Source organism: Camelus ferus, chromosome 1 (genome assembly GCF_009834535.1).
Source record: "Camelus ferus isolate YT-003-E chromosome 1, BCGSAC_Cfer_1.0, whole genome shotgun sequence".
Classification (NCBI taxonomy): Eukaryota; Metazoa; Chordata; class Mammalia; order Artiodactyla; family Camelidae; genus Camelus; species Camelus ferus.
The window spans coordinates 60864505-60883383 of NC_045696.1; the positions used below are offsets into that span (position 1 = coordinate 60864505).

An 18879-nucleotide genomic window follows, 5' to 3' on the forward strand; every position below is an offset into this window, starting at 1 on the left:
TACTGAATAGCAGATTAAAATTGGCTTGTTGGTGACTTAGTATGAACATTCAGAGGTGGATGCTGGCTTAGGGTTGCGTGAGGCCTGAGAGTTGAGAGTGCATGACACAAACTCTTTCTCAGTTCATTCTTCTCTATTATCAAAAAAAGAATAGGCCAAAATAAAATGAAAGTGGAAAAAAACCAAAAACAAAACCCAACAAACAATAGGCCAGAAGGCAAGGACAAACCTGGAGATGGGCTGAGGAGAGGGAAATTTTCAGAAAAAGCCAGGTAAATCATAAAAGTTCACAGAATGAAAAAAGCATAATAATCAGGGGAAATTTATTACCTGGAAGTCAGGTGTACTGAATAATTTGGTAATCCTCTAAAAATCAAGTCAAGCCCATCTTAACCAAGTCAAGTTTACTAACTGTGAAAAATGAATCTAGAATTATAAGGGACCTTATTAAAGATCATCCAAACCCTCCAGTTCACAGATTAAGAAATTAAATAAAAGCATTATTGGACTTGATAACAGGAAATATTCTTTCACACATAACATATAATAGCTCTAGGATATAAGATTTTAGACTCAAACAGAAATTTTTATCACCCATTATAGTTTTTGAATGTAACATATATTTAAAAAAGCAGAATAATAAAGAGAATACCCATATGCCCAACTTCATTGGAGATTTTTAAAAGTCACTTTATTCTTTAATGTTTTATTCATAATGTAACTTGTAAACATTTTGTAAGTTATACTGAGAAGGAAAATTGTTCGCCTTTATACATATTCTCTGGACGTAGACTCTGACAAATCCTTCAATACTAAGTTTTATGATACCCATTTTCCAAAGTGATCATTATTATATCCTTGATTTTCTTTACAAGTCAAACAGAGCAAGCGGGGATGTTTAAAGGTCATAATGCCCAGGAGTAGGGAGAACAAAAGAACAAAAGAAGGATTCTTTTTTCCCTCCTAAGGCAGAAGGACCCGAGAATGCTAGTTTAAACCTGTGAGTTTGTATTTATTCAGTTTCTCACTTTGTTTTAGGCAAATGACTAATTGTTTTACCAGGAGGAGCAGCGTAAGAGGAACCCTCCTAAAAGTGGTAGTGGTGGTGGTGGTAGAGACTTGGGTGGAAAGGAGAAGTGGAGAAGGAGGAGGTGGCCTATGTGGAATGTGCATTTCCTCTTTCTAGGTGGGGAGAGGGAGACGTGGGGAGGATGTGTCAAAAGCTCTAGTCTAACCACCCTGGAAAAATATCCGGTCTTGTAAAATTGTATTTTTTCTATCTCCTGCCTTCAAATAAATACTATTAACCATTGCTTGGGAAATGGTGGACTAAATGCATGCTTTAAAAGCCACACTGTATTTGATTTTGCTGACTGATGGCAGGTACATTCTGAAAGAATTTCAGTGTATGGACTTTATTTGTTACTGTATTATTTTTAACTATTTTTTTTATTTTGGGGGAAGAAGTAATTAGGTTTATTTATTTTTAGAGGAGGTCCTGGGATCAAACCCAGGATCTTGTGCACACTAAGCACGCACTCTACCACTTGGGCTATACTCTCCCCTTCAGTGTATGGACTTTAAATCTGAGACATATGACTGTTCTGTAAAGCCCAGAGTACACATATAATGACTGTGAACAGTCCTTTAACAGGTTTGACATAGGCTAAGTGTGCCAGCAGGCCTTGCTGTGTGGGGCTGCTTTCAGCACTCTTCTCTCTAGGCATGCAGTGCCTCCTTTTAATCACTCATATCTTTTCTCCCATTCCCTGCATCAATCCACACCACATTCTCTTGTTCAAAGACACTGTGCTATGGACCTGGGGCAGGTTCTAGCATGCTTGTGTAGTGTGATGGTCAGGTAGGAACATCTTCAGTGGCAGAGGGAAACACTGAATGTTAAAGTGTACATATGAATATTAGAACCTGCTTGTTAATAGGGAGAAATGCATGCTGTTTGTTTAGAAACCTTATAAATGCTCTTAATATGTTTAAAAATGGTTTGTTCTAAAAGAGATGAGGAGCCTTTAGAAAACAATATACGAAAATGACAAATTTTCCTTGAATTTGTCCACAGGAACAAAAAAGATCCTTGCTAACTACCACTAAATTTAAATTGAAATTCTTTTATAACTCAGCTCAAAAAAAAAATTCAAAAGAAAAAAGGAAAAATAAATAGTAGAATCAAAATCTACTTAATAAAAGGAGAAAAAATGCTCATGGGAATTCACACTGGCTAATGCAGCTGCTCTGTGGATCTGGGCTCTCTTCCCCTTTGTGAACGAGCTGAAAGTTTCGGAAAGGTGCTCATTGGGTAAGTGATGCTGTGACCTTCTCAAATCATGTTAGTGAAAGAGAGGAATGGTTAACTGGGTAAAATGAGTTATTGTCGTGAAAGCCCTTGGACAAGGGCTTAACTTTGAGAGAAACAATGGCACTGTTGAGTCCTGGGACCAACACCGGGTTTGTGATAGCTAATAAGAAGGTGACAGAAAAGTCATGTTTTTCCCCTTGAAGGTTGGACAAAGTATGGTGACAAGAGCTGTAATGGCTGTGGTTAACGAAAAAAGTATCAAAATGCACCATTTTTTGTTTATTTCTTTAAATTTATCTATATATCATGTCATTATACATAATACTTTTAAAGAGTTCCACGCTTAACATAATTGTTTTTTCAAGGGTAACTGAGTAAAAAGGGAATCAAGTTCATGTTGCTTATCACATCTATAAATAAAGTTTAACTATTTGTACTATTAAAGGGCAATAAAGCTATCACTGAGGAACCTGGAGGCAGTAAATATCAAGAGCAAGACAAGTGCCTAGAAATGGCTTCTTGTGTGTTAAATTCCGAAGAGTTTAGTGGATAAACTTGTAAAATCTGAATAAAGTCCATAATTGAGTCAACAGCATTGTCTAGGTATTTGTTAGTTTGGATGACATACTATGTTTATGTTAAATATTAACAGTCCAGGAACCTAGGTGAAGCGTACACAGTATCTCTCTGTACAATTTTTGCAAAATTTCTCAAAGTCTAAAATCATTTCAAAATAAACATTTTTAAAAAGTATTAAAGCAAGTGTTAAAAAAACTGAAGCAATGGAAGTCTTGGTTTGAGATGCGCTATTGTGAAGCATAGATTCTGTAAGTGTATGAAGTTGTACACAAGGTCAAACAGCAAGTGGGGATGTTTAGGAAAATACTAGAATAACTATTTTTGATTACTTAGCACTAATTACTTATTACAATATCTTTAAATTCGTATGTGTATGATTTCTTTGTTTGGTCCTTGGAAATAAGGAAAACTGCTCAAAACAATACTGATTGACTCTAGTAACACAAAATCATATTAATAATTATCAACTTAGTTCAGGGCTAGTCCTATAAGATTTTAAATACCTGCATTTCTAAAAGATTTTAGGAAAATAATGCCCAAATTTATTTAGCCACATGAAAAATGTAAATTTGTTACCTGAGGTACACCAATTTTTCTGCAAGCTTCTAGGAAATTCTCCACATTTCGTCTGCATTTTGCCATTGTTAATTTAGGCTGCAAAGGAAAGAAAATGTGGTGTTACTAGCAAAGTTTTAAAAAATCTGCTAACTAAAAATACTCTTGCCAACTGCTTCATAAACACAATCAATGCTCTAGAGGGTCAGCAAACTTTTTCTTAAAGGAGCAGTTAGTTAATAAGTATGTTAGGCTTGAGGGCCATATGATCTGTTGCAATTATACAAATCTCCTTAGAGCTTGAAGGAACCACGGACAATATATAAACAAATCAGAGTGACTGTGTTCTAATAAAACTTTATTTACAAATATAGGGACTGGCTTGTAGATCAGTTTGCTACCACCTACTTTAGATACATGGCTTTGATTTTTGTAAGACAAGTGCTAAAAAAGAAATTTTAGGAGAATGGTTAATTTTTTTAAAATTTAAATTTACATTTTAAAACAATATACACTGAAGAAAATTTGGAGGAATAACAAGAAAACCAATTACCCACAACTCAGTCATTCATAAATTATCATAGTTAACACTTTATTTTTTCTGTTTTTTAAAGAAATACTAATAATAATACAACAGCCTTTGCTCATAAATATGCTACAAATGCATGTCTCTATGCAATAGTAATATTTAATATTTTAAAACATTTTTATTTTAAAAGATTGGATTAAGGAACCCATTTTCTAAAGGGTAAAAATTTCCCATAGGAAATTTCCCTTATCACTAACTAGTAAGCTTGTTTTTCTGAAAAGCTTTCTAGTGACTGGAAACACAGAGTTATATCACATAACCTAAAGCTGTGATAAAATTTTTCGTCAAGTGGATTATCATGTAAGAAAGAAATAGGAATACTATTTCCCAGAATGATTAACAAACTCAATTGTTCAAATTCATATGTTGGTTTAAGCATCAGGCATGGAAGCCAAATATTTGCAGGGAGTCTGACCTAGAGTTTTTACAAAGGTAAGCAGACAGAAGCTGTACCATCTCTGGAGGGGAAAAAAGGTTTCTTTTGTGAATATCTGGGTTTTCTTCAAAGATGGAATATAATACTGTCACAAGAAGAGGGGGAACAACCACTACATAGTAGTGGCTGAAGGTAGTGTGATCTTGGCTTGAGAAAGGTAGCAGGCGCTAGGGATGGCTTTATCAAAGATAGAAAGGCAACAAATGAGATGGGAGGAAAGAAATAATAATCTTTAAATTTCAAATTGAAAAGCTTTCAAAATTAGGTCCAGAAAGAAGAAACAGTTTTCCATGGAGAGCACACTTCCTTGCTTGTGCCAAGTTCTTCTATAACTGAGGTAAAAAAAGTTACAAAAATATTTCTTCTGTATAGCACAGGGAACTATATTCAGTATCTTGCAGTAACCTATAATGAAAAAGAATATGAAAACGAATATATGTATGTGTATATGTATGACTGAAACATGCTGAACACCAGAAATGACACATGGTAACTGACTATACTTCAATTTTAAAAAATAGTGAAACATAAGTAGAATCATAATCTACTTAACAGAAAGAGAAAAACAATCACAGAGGTTCACACTGGCTACTACAGCCAGAGCTGGGTGCTTTCTCTTAGGCTTTTCACATGTGAAAGAGCAGGTGTTCACTGTACAAGTGATGCTGTGGCTTCTAAACTCCTGGTTAGTTAAGAGGGAGGTAAGGTGCACTGAAGCACAAGAGAAAAGTCACTGTGGTGAAAGCTACTGGGACACAGGCTTAACTTTAAGAGCGAAGAAAACATAGGACAACTACTCACTTAGGAGAATTTTTCATTGGCTAGAAATTCCCTCTCCATATACCAGTTTCTCTTTATGCCTTGTAGAAATGGAAGCAGAATTGATGTAACTAGCTTCTCTTATTATGAAGGGACCTTAGCTAAGCAAACCAGGATCCTGATAGGAGTTTGGGAGAGAAGGCTGGGGGTGTGTCCACAGGGATACCACGGGTGTGAGACTCTAGCAAAAGACCTTTTGTTCTACAAAGGAAGGATCCCTACATTTCTGAAACATCTCCCATAGATGCTGGGAGGGCAGAATGAAATAGGTCTGACTGCATAGGTAGAAAAACAAGTTTCTTTCTGTGCAAAGAAAAGCATAAAACAATATAGTTAATGTTGCTTAGCTGAAAACTGGTCCCAGAATCACCACCATCTCAGACAAAAAGAAAAGAAAGCACAGAATAATGATCCTGGGGTCCAATTCAGCATTATCTTTATGAGGATTACTAGCACCCTAAGACATAAAAGGTGTGTGAGTGGGGTTTGGGGAATAAAATCAAGTTTCCTTTGAGACTTTCCCTGCAAAGAGCAGATGTCTGACTGATGAAGGTGAAGAGGAATGGGAAAACATCATCTTTCTCCCTAGTCACTCCTTCCCTTAGCATTTATTTAAATTCCAAGGATGCAGGTCAGTGTTTCAAAATTGGAATATAACTCCTCCTTATAGTCTGATGAAAGCTGTGAATTTACTCTTGAGAAGAATACATATGCATACAATTTTAGGGAGTTCAATGAGCCCCGGAAGCCCTACTAGAAGTGCGTGAATCCCAGGCTGCAAATCCCTGCTCTGATGGAATGGCTAGTTAAAAGGACCCAGGGGTGTAGACTCCCTATCACTATAGTGCAGAAGGACTTCAAGATTTTGCCTTAAGTCAAATATCATAGGAAACTGCCACCCTCAAAAGCTTTTCCAGAACTTCAGATGGCATACACATGGTTCTGGATAGTGAGATACAACCTTTTCTATTTCTGTAACGTACAACCTGATCTGAGTAAGAAATCTTATGCAGGCTTTGGGGAAGAAAGTAATTTTCACAAAAGGAAAGGAATTACACTGAAAGAAATCAGAAATCAACAGTTTTGCTATTCTGAAACTTGAAATGATTCAGAATTTTTTCAGGCCATCTTCCTTGGTGATACGGTTCATTCAGTGAGTCGTCACATCACAATCTTGTAATGAATTTTTTATATAATTCAATAATGCACTTCTAAAAATGTGAATTGTGCTACTTAACACCTATGCCTACTTAACAACCAAACAGCAGTTTATCAGACATCATCGATCCTCCCAAAATAACAAAGAAAGAGGAATTATAACCTAACGGTTACAAGCACATATGCCTTTCTAAGTTTCTTTTAAAATGCCTGGACTTACGACCTCCCCTTACAATGAGGGGTCATTTTTTGAAGGGAAAATTATGGTTTATATAGTACATCAAGAAAGGGTTTCTTAAAGTATACTCATAGTTCCAATTAGCAGGTTCTCAAAGAAATATAATAAATCATCACACGTCAATGTAGCCACAAAGAAACTGCTATGGTTTTTAATTTATGTTTGGCTTTAATTTTATATTCTTATCACAAAAAATCTCTAAGAAAGTAAGTCACAAAGCTCTCTGTATGGTCAAAAGCACAAAACAAGGGAAGAAATAGTCTAATACGAGGGGGAGCAATTCACATGAAGGAAAAATAAATGTAAATATTTATACTGGAAACTAGCCCTATAACAGCAACCCCATTAAAGCAATGTTGACTCATAATAGTCATTTTCACCAGAAAAAGTGAGTTCTATTTTTATTTTTGCTTTTAATTAAAATATTGGACAATTTTCATCTTGTTGACACAAAGTCCATTTTTTCACCCTCAAATGTTACAATTTGGGATTTTTTTATATATTTACATGTTTCTCCTCAACTTTATATGTCATTTATTAACCAAAAAGATTCCTTTTTAAACAATTTTATTTAATAGGCCTACTTGCTTTTGGTGTCAAGGATACTATTTCATGAAAGATCTTTTTAATTTATTTTAATTTTTAAGAGGAATTAATGTTTTGGAGAGTATGGACCACCTGTAACTCATCTCTGTACGCTTCACCCCTGGCAGAATGTCTGCCACTGAATAGCTGCTCAATAAATATAACTAAGTTTTATTGTTAATTTTGCAAGCAAGTTTTAAATGTTCTAATTTCATGTTACATCCACGCTGCTTTGACAAATAAGAAAATCCATGTGTTTAATTTCTCTAAGTAGTTAAATATTTATTAAATAGTTTTATTTTTCCTATATATATTTTACATTCCTAAATGAAGTGCACTCTGTTCTGGTGATCAAGGTAAAGAATCTCGGTCACCCTTACTTTAAAATTCTACTTTCTATATGAGCTCCCTGCTATTTCCTAAGTATTTCCCTGGAAAATGAAGAATGACAGATTCGTCTTTTTTTAATTATTAAAATTTTTTTTTTCTTAACTCAGTTGACAGAAACTAAGAAGAATGCAAAGTAAGAATAAACCTTTCCCTAACTGGCTTTGCCAAATAGCATGTCAATTTCTATTCTCTTAATCACCACCTTTAGGACCAAAACCAAGTCTTTCAAGTCTTTGGGAGCAAAGTAGATTTGGTAGTGCTACTATTCCTCTATGCCTTTTCTATACAAAACTGAATGCCTATTTTCTGGGGTGACTAAATAAAAAGTGGCTACCTATTTTCCTTAGAAGCAAATGTATGACTCTGTGGTTTGGATGTCCTGGAGGAGAAAGGGCCATATCAACCTCTTGGGACCTTGGTAACAAAGCAGTTTTTAATAAATAGAAGAATAAAAGGTCCTTGGGAGGAATAAATGATTTGTAGCTGAAGAGGCAGCAGATGAATGTCCAGAGTTGCAATCTATAGACATAGATATAACTGCAATTTGAGTAAAGGATTTGTATCAGGATGTATGTGCTATGTAACAAATGACCAGAAAATGAGATGAGGGCAAAACCCTTCAAAAGGTTAGACATTGCTAAGCATGTTACAAATGCACAATATCCATTCAGACTCATAAAGAAGTATCACAACAATCTAATGATGCAATGTAAGAATGTTGATTATATTCCACTGTGTGTAGGTTACTGGTGAGGGGAGAGAAAGAGAGCAGCCATGAAAGATATTCTTGGAACAGTTGGGGAAATCTGAATGCTACTGATGCCTCACCTACTGTCCCTTTACTTATCCTGGGCATCCATCCTCACTTCCTATCCCTAGTCCCTGCTGGCTGCTAAGGGCTCATAGCTGTCCCCTCCTCAGTTTTCATCCTGATCCCACAGGGAGCACTCAGAGTCAATCATATCACACTCCAATCCTGAGGGAGGGGGCTCAGTCCCTACAACTTGCAGTCATGGCTTCAGGCTGTAAGAGCAAGGTGGCCTACAACAATTCTCTGAAATATTTAGGGGGTAAAGTGTCATAATACCTTCAATTTTTTTCTTTTGATACCTGCAACTTTTAAATGGTACAATTAAAATACACACACACACCACACAAATATAGACAAAGCAAGACGGCAAGATATAATGCATGTCAGATCTAGGCAGAGGCTTTAAGAGTACACCCTATATTACTTTTTCAGTTTTTTTGAAGGTTTGAAATCTCTCTTACTAAAAATTTGAAGGGAAAAAAAAGTTACGCCAACCCAAAACGTGCTCTTTCTTTTGTGGGTTGCCATCCTGATTGTGACGTCCAGGTCTGACCAGCAGTCTAAAGAAAACCTGCCAGTCATCTTGAATGAATATTCTCCCTCATTTTCCACCTGAGGTTGGTCACTAGATCATGTCACTTCCACCCCAAAATATTCAACATTCTAAACTGCAATTATAATCATACTACTCCTCTCAAATTCTTTCAGTCCTCATTGTCTACACTAAGATAAACTCCTATCTCCTTGACATAGTACATGAGGCCCTTGTCACATGGCCCTTGGCTTACCTCTCTAGTTACATCCTCTGCCATTTACACCAACACCTTGTAAATGATCTACTCTGAACAACTTAAGAATTCCCGAATATGCCATCTTCCTCTTTAGCTTTTTAATCTAGGAATGCTATGCCTGGAATGCCTTTCTCCCTCTCGGTACTGCTGGCGAACTCCTACTCATACTTCAAGAATTAGTTCAAATTTTACTTCCTCTGGAGGCTTTCCTGAACTTTCTGGGCAGAGTTGAAGTGGTCCCTTTTTGTATTCCCATAGCACACTTCTTACACACCTCTTTTATCACACTTATCACACACAGCTGTAAGTCTACTATTTTTTCTCTAGTAGAACTGAGATGCAGAAGGCAGGGGCTGGACTCTGTTCATATTTGTATTCTTAGCATTCTGCACAATGCCTGCCTCTAAACTTAATAAATATCTGATGAAAAGCCAACATTTTTTTAGCATTATAAACTTACTACAGCTGGTGAGGGAACGTGAATGCTTGGGACAGATCGAGGACGAACATGATTGGCCAAATGGCAAAGAACAACACCATCAGTGAGAGCTGCTCCAAGATCACAAGGCAGAGATACTTTCAACCGGTATTCAATATGCTAAAAGAACAGGAAAATGTGAAATATATTAATTGTAGAGTGGCTGACACATAGAGAATGGAGTTAAAATGGAATATATTTAATTAGAAATCAAGATAAAAAGCAAATAACTTAAGTACCACAATCTCTATTTTATCTTTTCTATCCTAAGTCAATAATTTAAGGAGATCTTATATGTATGTATGGCAGCCAAGCCACAGTGCTACAAAGAACAATAACAGAAATCCACTTACAGTTTTCTGACTTTAAAAACAAACGATCAAAAAAACTACGAAAACAACTAGACTGTCTTTCAATTTCAAAATAAACACTATGGGGGTAGAGTATAGCTCAGGGGTAGAGTGTGTGCCTAGCATGCATAAGGTCCTGGATTCAATCCCAAGTACCTCCATTAAAATATAAACAAACAAACAAATAAACACAAACACACATACCTAATTACCTCCCCCCAAATCCCTATAAATGTTATAAGTGTGATATGCATATGTATATAGGTACATACATATAAATTATTACTCTTACAAGATTTCTTTACAACATAAGGCAGAGAAAAGTTTTAAATGAGTAGGGCCAGAGGTTGAGATTCAAAGAATAACCCATCTCATTTTCCTACTAAACAGCTGAAAAAATTCATCACATAATGGGCATCATTGCACACAATGGGCACTCGTTGATTCTATTAAAAAGTACAAGGCAAATGAACAAGTGATTGTAGCATTATGAGCTATAGCAATATCACTGAAAAAGTGTAATTCATAGGCAATGTACATACTTTCCGTAGTTGATCTATTAATTCCAGCTCTTCTTCTCTCTGTCTTGAATTCTGTCTTGTTACGGGATCTGTCAAATCAGTGGAAGGTGCAGAAGATGAAAGAAGGGGTGAAGCGTGGCCTAAAAAATATTAATGTGTAAGAAAGGCAACTGCCAGTGCTGGAAAAATACTCAGCTCCACCTGATCAGTTTCCTTCCATAGCAGTTTCTACTTTTGGACTGACTTTTAAAATTTTTATTATGGAAATTTTCAAATATACAAAATAATAGGGAGAATACTATGAAAAACTACCAAATATCCATTAGCCATTTGGCTCAACTACTTTTTGTGTCTCATTACATCCATTTAAAAATGTTTTTATTGAAAAATATCACATATTAAAAAATTACACCTATCATAAGCAAACAGCTCAATAAATTATCACAAAGTAGTCACAACCAAGTCAATAAATGCAACATTACCAACACCCAGAAGCCCCTCTCATGTTCCCCTACCCATCAGTACCCAAAGGTTATTTCTAATACCACAGGTTCTAACTATGTACTTCCTGACTTTTAACACCATAGATTAGTTTTGTCCATTTTTGAACTTTCTATAAATAAAAATCGTATAGTATATGTGTGTCTTTGTGTCTGGCTTCTTTTGATCAACATTGTTTGTAAGATTTATCCATGTTGTTGTGTATATTAATTTGTTCATTTTCACTGCTTATTTGGTGTCCCATTGTACAAATATACCAAAATTATTTATCCATTCTATTGTTGACAGATACTCAGTTTGGGGCTATTATGAATAATGTTGCTGTGAATATTTCCGTACATATCTTTTGGTATAGATGTGTCCATATTTCAGAAAGCAAAATTGCTAGTCACAGGATATACAAATGTTCAGCATTAGCAGATTAGATAAACAGTTTTCCATCATAATTTACAATCCCACCATCAGTGTGTCTCTGGTTTAAGTTTAAATCTCACTGTGAGTGGATCTATCAGTTACATTAAAAGCAGTTATTTTGGGTGTGAAATGTCTGTTTCCACTTCTAGGTCACTTCTTTGTGGGTCAGTCACAGATTTGTCATATTAACTATAAATCATGAGACTAAGGTTTTTTTTTTAATTATTGATTCATTTTTTAAAGAACACAGAGAATAGCTTTTACGAACAGAAAAATCTGAAAAAGAGCTCATTACAGAGAGATGAACGTTCTCTAAAGCCCTGAAAGAGTATTCTACTTGTTCAAACATTCTAACCTGCTTTTAGTTGGTACTAAGGAACTTTCTAATTAAAACAAATTCAAACAGATTAAGATTCTCTTGCTTTAATGTCAGTGAGATCACAGACAAATGTAGAGTTTAAAACTTTTGCCAAAGTGACATCTAAGGGGAGACGTTTAAAAGCATGTAACAGTTAACGTCACTGTATAAAGCCTCCCCACAACCCTTCAGTCACTACCACCTACCTTTATTTGTTTCTGCCCTGACAGCTGCTCGGAAAAGGAAGCTTTCAGGGCGCTGGGGCTGGTTTCTCTGGATAGCAGCAGGAAAAGAATATGCAGGGGAATGATGAACTGAATCAGCATGGAAAAGTGAAATAAGATTAAAGAAGATGGAAAAAAAATTAAACATAACAGATATGCGCCAAAAGTTCAATAAACAGCAAATAAAGAAAAAAATCAAGTTAAACATCGCAAATAAAAATATATATACTCAAATTAAACATTGCAATGATATATATTCTCTTGCAAATCTATAGTTCTGCTAGCTCATTTTTTCATATCGAATGGCTGAGTAGTTGAACAACCAGTTGAACTGAAAAATGAAAAATATGCAGAGAGTTCCCAATTTTGTGCCTGATTTCTCATCTCAGAAAAGGAAGCCACAGCCATCTAAGAAGTAACTTATTGGGAAAATCTTGGTAAAGAATTATAATCTTGTGGTTAATTGCACCTTTGTCTATTACCTGTTTCTGTTGTAGGTGAACTTGATATGGCATTAGATCTGTCATCATTCTGTGGAGAAACAGAGATACGTCAATAATTATTATTCAAGTATTTTCCATATTTATGGTAATTTGGGGATTATAAAAGAAAAACAAACATGCAACTCTCCTTCAAAATTAAGTCTAGAAAAGAGAATTTGGTGTATTAAATTAATTTTGAATATTTTTTAAGGTCAAACTTTTTATTTAGTTCTAGAAAATACAAGATTTATGTAATGCATTCTCTAAAGACAGTCCTATTAAATAACAGGCCTTTCCTATGACTATGAAAAATGATCATCCTAAGGCAGAAAATTTTATTAGGAGATGTATAGGAAAGAATAAAATTTCGTTCTATAATATTATTTTTCTGGCATACTTTGTAAGCATTACCTTCCACCCTCCAAGAATAAAATTTAATGTTTTAAGAGAGAGTGATACAGGTTTCTTCATTTCAGTTAGATGTTTAAAGATGATAGTTTTATTTCCAGATTAGTATTTGAAGAAACTGTAAAAAGGAGGAAGAACTAGCTGAACTGGTATAAAGTATACCTAAAAAAGGAGAATGGAGATAAAACTAATTTAAAAGGAAGTGTTGGTTGGTTGGATTAAAGATATTGAAGACTTGGCAGGGGACTAGAATCAAGAAAAGCTAGAATACCAACAGTTTTTCAGGCCCTGATATCTAATTATACTCGATAATTTCAATATATTATAACTTTATAACTAAGACACATTTTTTTAACAGAATCTCACACGTGCGCGCGCGAGCGCGCACACACACACACACACACACACACACACACACACACACACACACACCCTTGATTCTTCTCCCTTTTGGGTTTCAATATTTTTAGGAACCTTTTATCACAAGTTGGAGTTGAGTCAGATGAAATTAGTGATGATGGAGAATTTTCTCTGCTAAAATAAATGAATAAACAGAAGCCATGTTGTTGAGAAAATTCTTGGACTGACCTGAAAGAAAATTCTGTGGTAATGATTTTTTGGTTTGATATTCTTAGGCTGAGAATTAAGACTTAAAAAGTAAGCTGTGCTCTTGAGTGAAGCAATGTATTATGTCTTCATCAGTGAAAAAAACATGCCCATCAACTTGAAAGGTGCCAATAAACAAAGTTTAGGATGCTGAGAAGAAATGGAAATTTAAATAACAAATTTAATTTAATAAAAGCAACAGGAACTAGTGAAAGGAATGAACAGGCAAATGAGGCAAAAGCTGCCTATCTTTAAAAGGAAACAAAAGACTATCCCTATTTTCAAGGAATATGAGATAGGAAGGAGAAAGCTAATTAGCTAAACAAAGATCTGTTCAAGGACCAATGGTACAAACAGAAAAATGTAAAAAGTAGAGATAATTCCAGCTATAGAGGCAAAAAAAAATTTTTTATTTAAAAAGACCTATTAGTGTGAGTTAGACTAGAAATTTTAACATATTGAGGGGAAAAAAACGGTAAAGTTCCTATGAGAAGGAAGAGCTGAAACAAATTCCACTGAATGGCAGCAAATGTTTTCTACCTCCAGAAAGTCTAAAAGATAACACACAGTTGGATGTAATAAAAAAACAAAGCCAGACTAGAAGGTACGTGTAAAATGATTTTTAAAATGTACTTTTATTGAAAGTGTAAATCTACGTGACTTAGATTCTAGGATACTGAAACAATTAGTTCAAATCACTGAGGCCATTGACCAGCACATCTGAGAAGACTTGGAGAACTAAAGAGTGAAAAAACAAAAACTGATTATTCCTGGTTAAGCAACAAAAGAAAGAAAATCATGCCTAAATATAGTCTATACCTCCTATAAAGTAACTGAGTACCACAAAGTAAACAGTAAATATTTTTAAACTAATCATTTGACAAAGAGCAGCTCTGATAGACCAAAAGAATGTTAGATTTATTATATAACTTTGGCACATTCAGATTTGGCCTTACTCAGTTATAATTCTGGGGGAGAGTAAGTCCCAATGCCCTAAGGTATCCACTGAGTGTAATGAATTAACTTTCCTCCTATATATCTAGAATGGTACAAGTTATGTACCTTTCTGGAAAGAATTTTGAAAATAGTCCCTCAATTTAATGTGTTGTTCAGAAAAGGAATGTAGTTGAGAAAGGCTAGCAAAGGCTTAATATAGAAGAGAATTATAAAGTTTTTTCAGGAGTCATCCAGGTACATGGAGATTTAATATTAACCAGCAAAAAGGTTCATCAGCTTTACAGATGTTATAAAGCTGGGGTCAGCATCTGGAAGGACATGATGCAAGAATCTGAAAGTATTCTGGTTAAGTTAGAAGAGTAAAAATGTTCAAAAAGTAAAAGTAAGTATTTAGGAAAACAAAAGATACAAAATGTAGAAATCAATTATCATTTAGGAGAATAACTAAAACATCTGAGAATTAGAGTGGATACTGAGCAAAATGAATGCTGAAATGGAAAAAGCCAACTTAATGCTCAGAATAAGACATGTGAATAACCCTTGTTTCATGCTCAGCACCATGTGGGGCTCTAATGAGGGATATATACAGTTGGGGACCAAAGAGCCAAAATGGAGGGCAGAGAACTTGTGAAAGTTCCTAATGAGGAACAGGCTGGGTAAAGAACATAAAAGGACCAGAGACCAGAAGACAAGGGTAGCATCATAGTAGCTTTCAAATATAACAACTCTCCACATAAAAACTGCTAAATAACTAGAAAATCTCCACTTTGGAAAGAAAAGAAGAAACAAGTGTAAACCCAGGAGGACAGATACAAGTTAGACAAGGAGAGGATCTTCCCTGACAGTGAGGATTATTAATCATTCCTTATGTATCACATGATAATAAATATGGAATTACCATCCCTAGAGGCCTTCAAAAAACAAATACCACAGGTTTTTATTTTAGACTTGAAGATCATATGATATCCAACATAACTTTTCCAACTCTACATTAAGCACAAAAGCAGCAATAGACAATACATAAACAAACAGACAATACATAAAAACTATTTATAAAAACAGGGGGCCTAGGGATCATAGTTTGCTGAGCCCTACTGTAACAGCCTTTTGGTAGTGGGAGTCTGGGGCACTGGGACTCAAATTATTTTGCATACATATTAGACGACAGGGTTAATTTGATATCATATATTAGCAATATATGTAAAAAAAAAAAGTAAAACAATAACTCATGACAAAAAAAAAAACAAAAACCTTTTGTAAGAAAATTAGAATGACATTTCAAACAGAATCTCAATATAAAGAATTAATGAAGGCTCTATGTTTCTGGCATAATAAAACTTCCAAAAAAATTTCAAGTTAAATTTCAATGTTAAATAGTTTTATAAGCTTAGTTTCATTTCATATAACCCTAGATTTCAGACTGCTGTTAGACCAATCCATCGGGAAATGTAAGACCTCCCCTGCACATACCCTCCCCAAAGTTCCTGGTAAATTACAGTAACAAGATATACCTTAAGAGGTCTGAAGGCAGAAGAATGAGGCAGGGTAGCAGCACAGCCCACTTGATTCACCCCTGAGAGTGACTAAATTCCAAAAGAGAAACAGAAGTAACAAAAGGCAGCATTTATGTTAGCAAAATGTCAGGCAGGCAGGCAGGCAGGCAGATCTGGTCAGTGAAATTAGAAAAGGAAATGGCACTGACAAACTTTCAAATGGTTTACTAAGATATTGACAGGGCAGGAAAAGGATACTTGGGGAAAAAAGCCCCTACAACTCATAAAACAGTTTCTTCACTTGTTCAATTCAAACTATTTCAATATGTTATAACATATTAATCAATAAATGAAAGGCATGATTTATTAAATATAATTTTATATGGAAATAAAACTGAGAACACAAATTTTTTTTTTTGCAAAATAGCCTTAGAAACAAATGAGTCCTGTGCTGTCCCTATACCAGGGGAAACAAATCCAGTCAAAGAGCTCATTTTAACTGAACAGAACTGGCATGAATAAGAGCAATATTTTTTCAGTATTAATCCAAATTAGATTTATTATAATTCAGTTTAATGGCTGATGTGAGAAAACTGGAGATGAGGATTCCACATTACACCTTAAGGATGAACCAGCATTTCATTTCTGTTTCTGTGAAACTCCAAATGACCTCTAAGAAGGTAAGTAGAATTTTCCTTTTCTTTAAATTCTTTATCCTTTCACCAACCTACATACAACTAGTTAGATATACTAGAGATAGTGTTAGAACCTATTGTACAAAATTTTGATTACAGATAAAAGCTGCTTTAAAACATGACAATTTTTTCATTTGGTAGGGAGTGGAAATTAGAGAAGACAGTGCTTTCACAAAGGGTGCTTGGGTAAGATTGTACCTATTAAAAATGCCAAAGTCTTAAAGACAGTTAAGCCTCTATAAGTTAGATAATTGTTAAAAATTTAAACTAGATCACCAATAACTGAATAATGAGATAAATAAATAAGAACACACGTGGGTGATTAGAAAAAGGGGGATAAGATGGTCAATAAAATAAATACAACTGCATTTTTAATGATGTGACAGCAATGTCTTTTTTGTGTGTGCAAAAAAAGAAAAAAAAAGCATGTAACACACACTGTAAAATCTATATTGAGGCAGAAAAAAATGAAGAAAGAAATACACCAAAAAACAAGACTGTGACAACAGTCATATAGTATATATGCTTCGCATGTTTAGATATCCTGGGCCTCCTTACAACCAAATGGACTTGAATTACTGTCAGTCTCAAATATAGAAAGGCTAAAAGCCACTTTCTCAGCAAAGAAGGAAAAAAGGAATGGAGGGAAGAGGAAGTAAAATGAGACTAGATCCTTTCCATTATCTACAGATGGGATACAGACGCAGATGGGACATACATGAAAGCAACAGAAGCCTGAAGAGCAGCCCTAAGAGAATGTTAGTGTAACTGATATCAAACATTATTAACATGTACTTGAAATCCTATATTTGAAGGTCTTTACATTAAATTCAACATTTACTTGCTATATTATCAGACCTTTTCATCATGAAACAATTTAATGAGTAATTATTAGATGTGTAGCATTTACATGTTCAGTCAGGAAATATTTATTGAGCACCTAATATATCCCAGGAACTATGACAGGGACTGAGTATACATAGGTAAATGCAACAGAGAATATCCCTGTGCCCATGAAGCTTATACTCTGGTAGTCTATCAGAAGGGAGATACAAAACAATAAACACCCATATAAAACACTGGAAGAAAAAAAACCAGTAAAGACATAAATTTGATTTGGGGGTGGGAGTATTACAGAAAAGCTATCTTAAGGGTGTGCTATTTAGTGAATACCAGATTGATCAGTAGGAATTAACCAAGGGGTATATGCAGGGAGGCAGAGGCATTCAATGCAGAGGAAGCAATATCTGCAAGGTTCTGTGGGAAAGGGCTTGCTTTATTTTTCTGTTTGTTTTTTTTTAAATTGAAGTATAGTTGATTTACAATGTTGTGTTAGTTTCTGGTGTAGAGCATAGTGATTCAGATATATATATAGATACATACCTGAATATCTATCTATATACATTATTTTCCATTATAGGTTATTACAAGCTACTGAATATAGTTCCCTGTGCTATATAGTAGGACCTTGTTCACGCATTTTTTTTTAATGGAGGTACTAGGGATTGAACCCAGGACTTTGTACATGCTAAGCATGTGCTCTACCACTGAGCTATACCCTCCCCACTGTTTATTTTATATATAGTAGTTAGTATCTGCAAATTCCAAATTCCTAATTTATCCCTCACTCACCTTTCCCCTTTGGTAACCATAAGTTTCCTTCCTATGTCTGTGAGTCTGTTTCAGTTTTATAAGTAAGTTCATTTTTGTCATTTTTTTGGTGCCACATATAAGTGATATCATATGATATTTGTCGTACTCTGACTTACTTCACTTACTATGACAATCTCTAGGTCCAACCATGTTGTTGCAAGTGGCATTATTTCATTCTTCCTTATGGCTGAGTAGTATTCCACTATGTATGTGTGTGTATATGTATGTGTATATGTATATGTATATGTACACACACACACACACACACACACACACACACACACACTCTCTGCACCTTCTTAAGCCAATCATTTGCGGATGGACATTTAGGTTGCTTCCATGTCTTGGCTACTGTAAATAGTGCTGCTATGAACATCAGGATGCATGTATCTTTTTGAATTAAGAGTTTTCTCCGGATATATGCCCAGGAATGGGATTGCTGGATCATATGATAACTCCATTTTTAGTTTTTTA

At 34.9% G+C, this 18879-nt stretch overlaps 1 protein-coding gene across 9 annotated transcripts in view; it reads right to left on the reverse strand.

Moving 5' to 3' along the window:
• Positions 1-18879, reverse strand: part of LRCH3 (leucine rich repeats and calponin homology domain containing 3) — a 109819-nt gene that overhangs the window by 6151 nt on the left and 84789 nt on the right. For 5 of the 9 annotated variants that reach the window (XM_032480967.1, XM_032480979.1, XM_032480989.1 and 2 more), the window contains 5 exons: positions 12594-12642; positions 12094-12201; positions 10636-10754; positions 9726-9863; positions 3470-3547 (listed from right to left, as the gene is read on the reverse strand). In XM_032480967.1, the coding sequence (XP_032336858.1) occupies positions 3470-3547; positions 9726-9863; positions 10636-10754; positions 12094-12201; positions 12594-12642 (492 nt within the window). Of the gene's footprint in view, positions 1-3469; positions 3548-9725; positions 9864-10635; positions 10755-12093; positions 12202-12593; positions 12643-16075; positions 16148-18879 lie in introns of all 9 variants that reach the window. The other 4 variants (XM_032480945.1, XM_032480953.1, XM_032480972.1 and 1 more) reach the window with 2 other exon arrangements.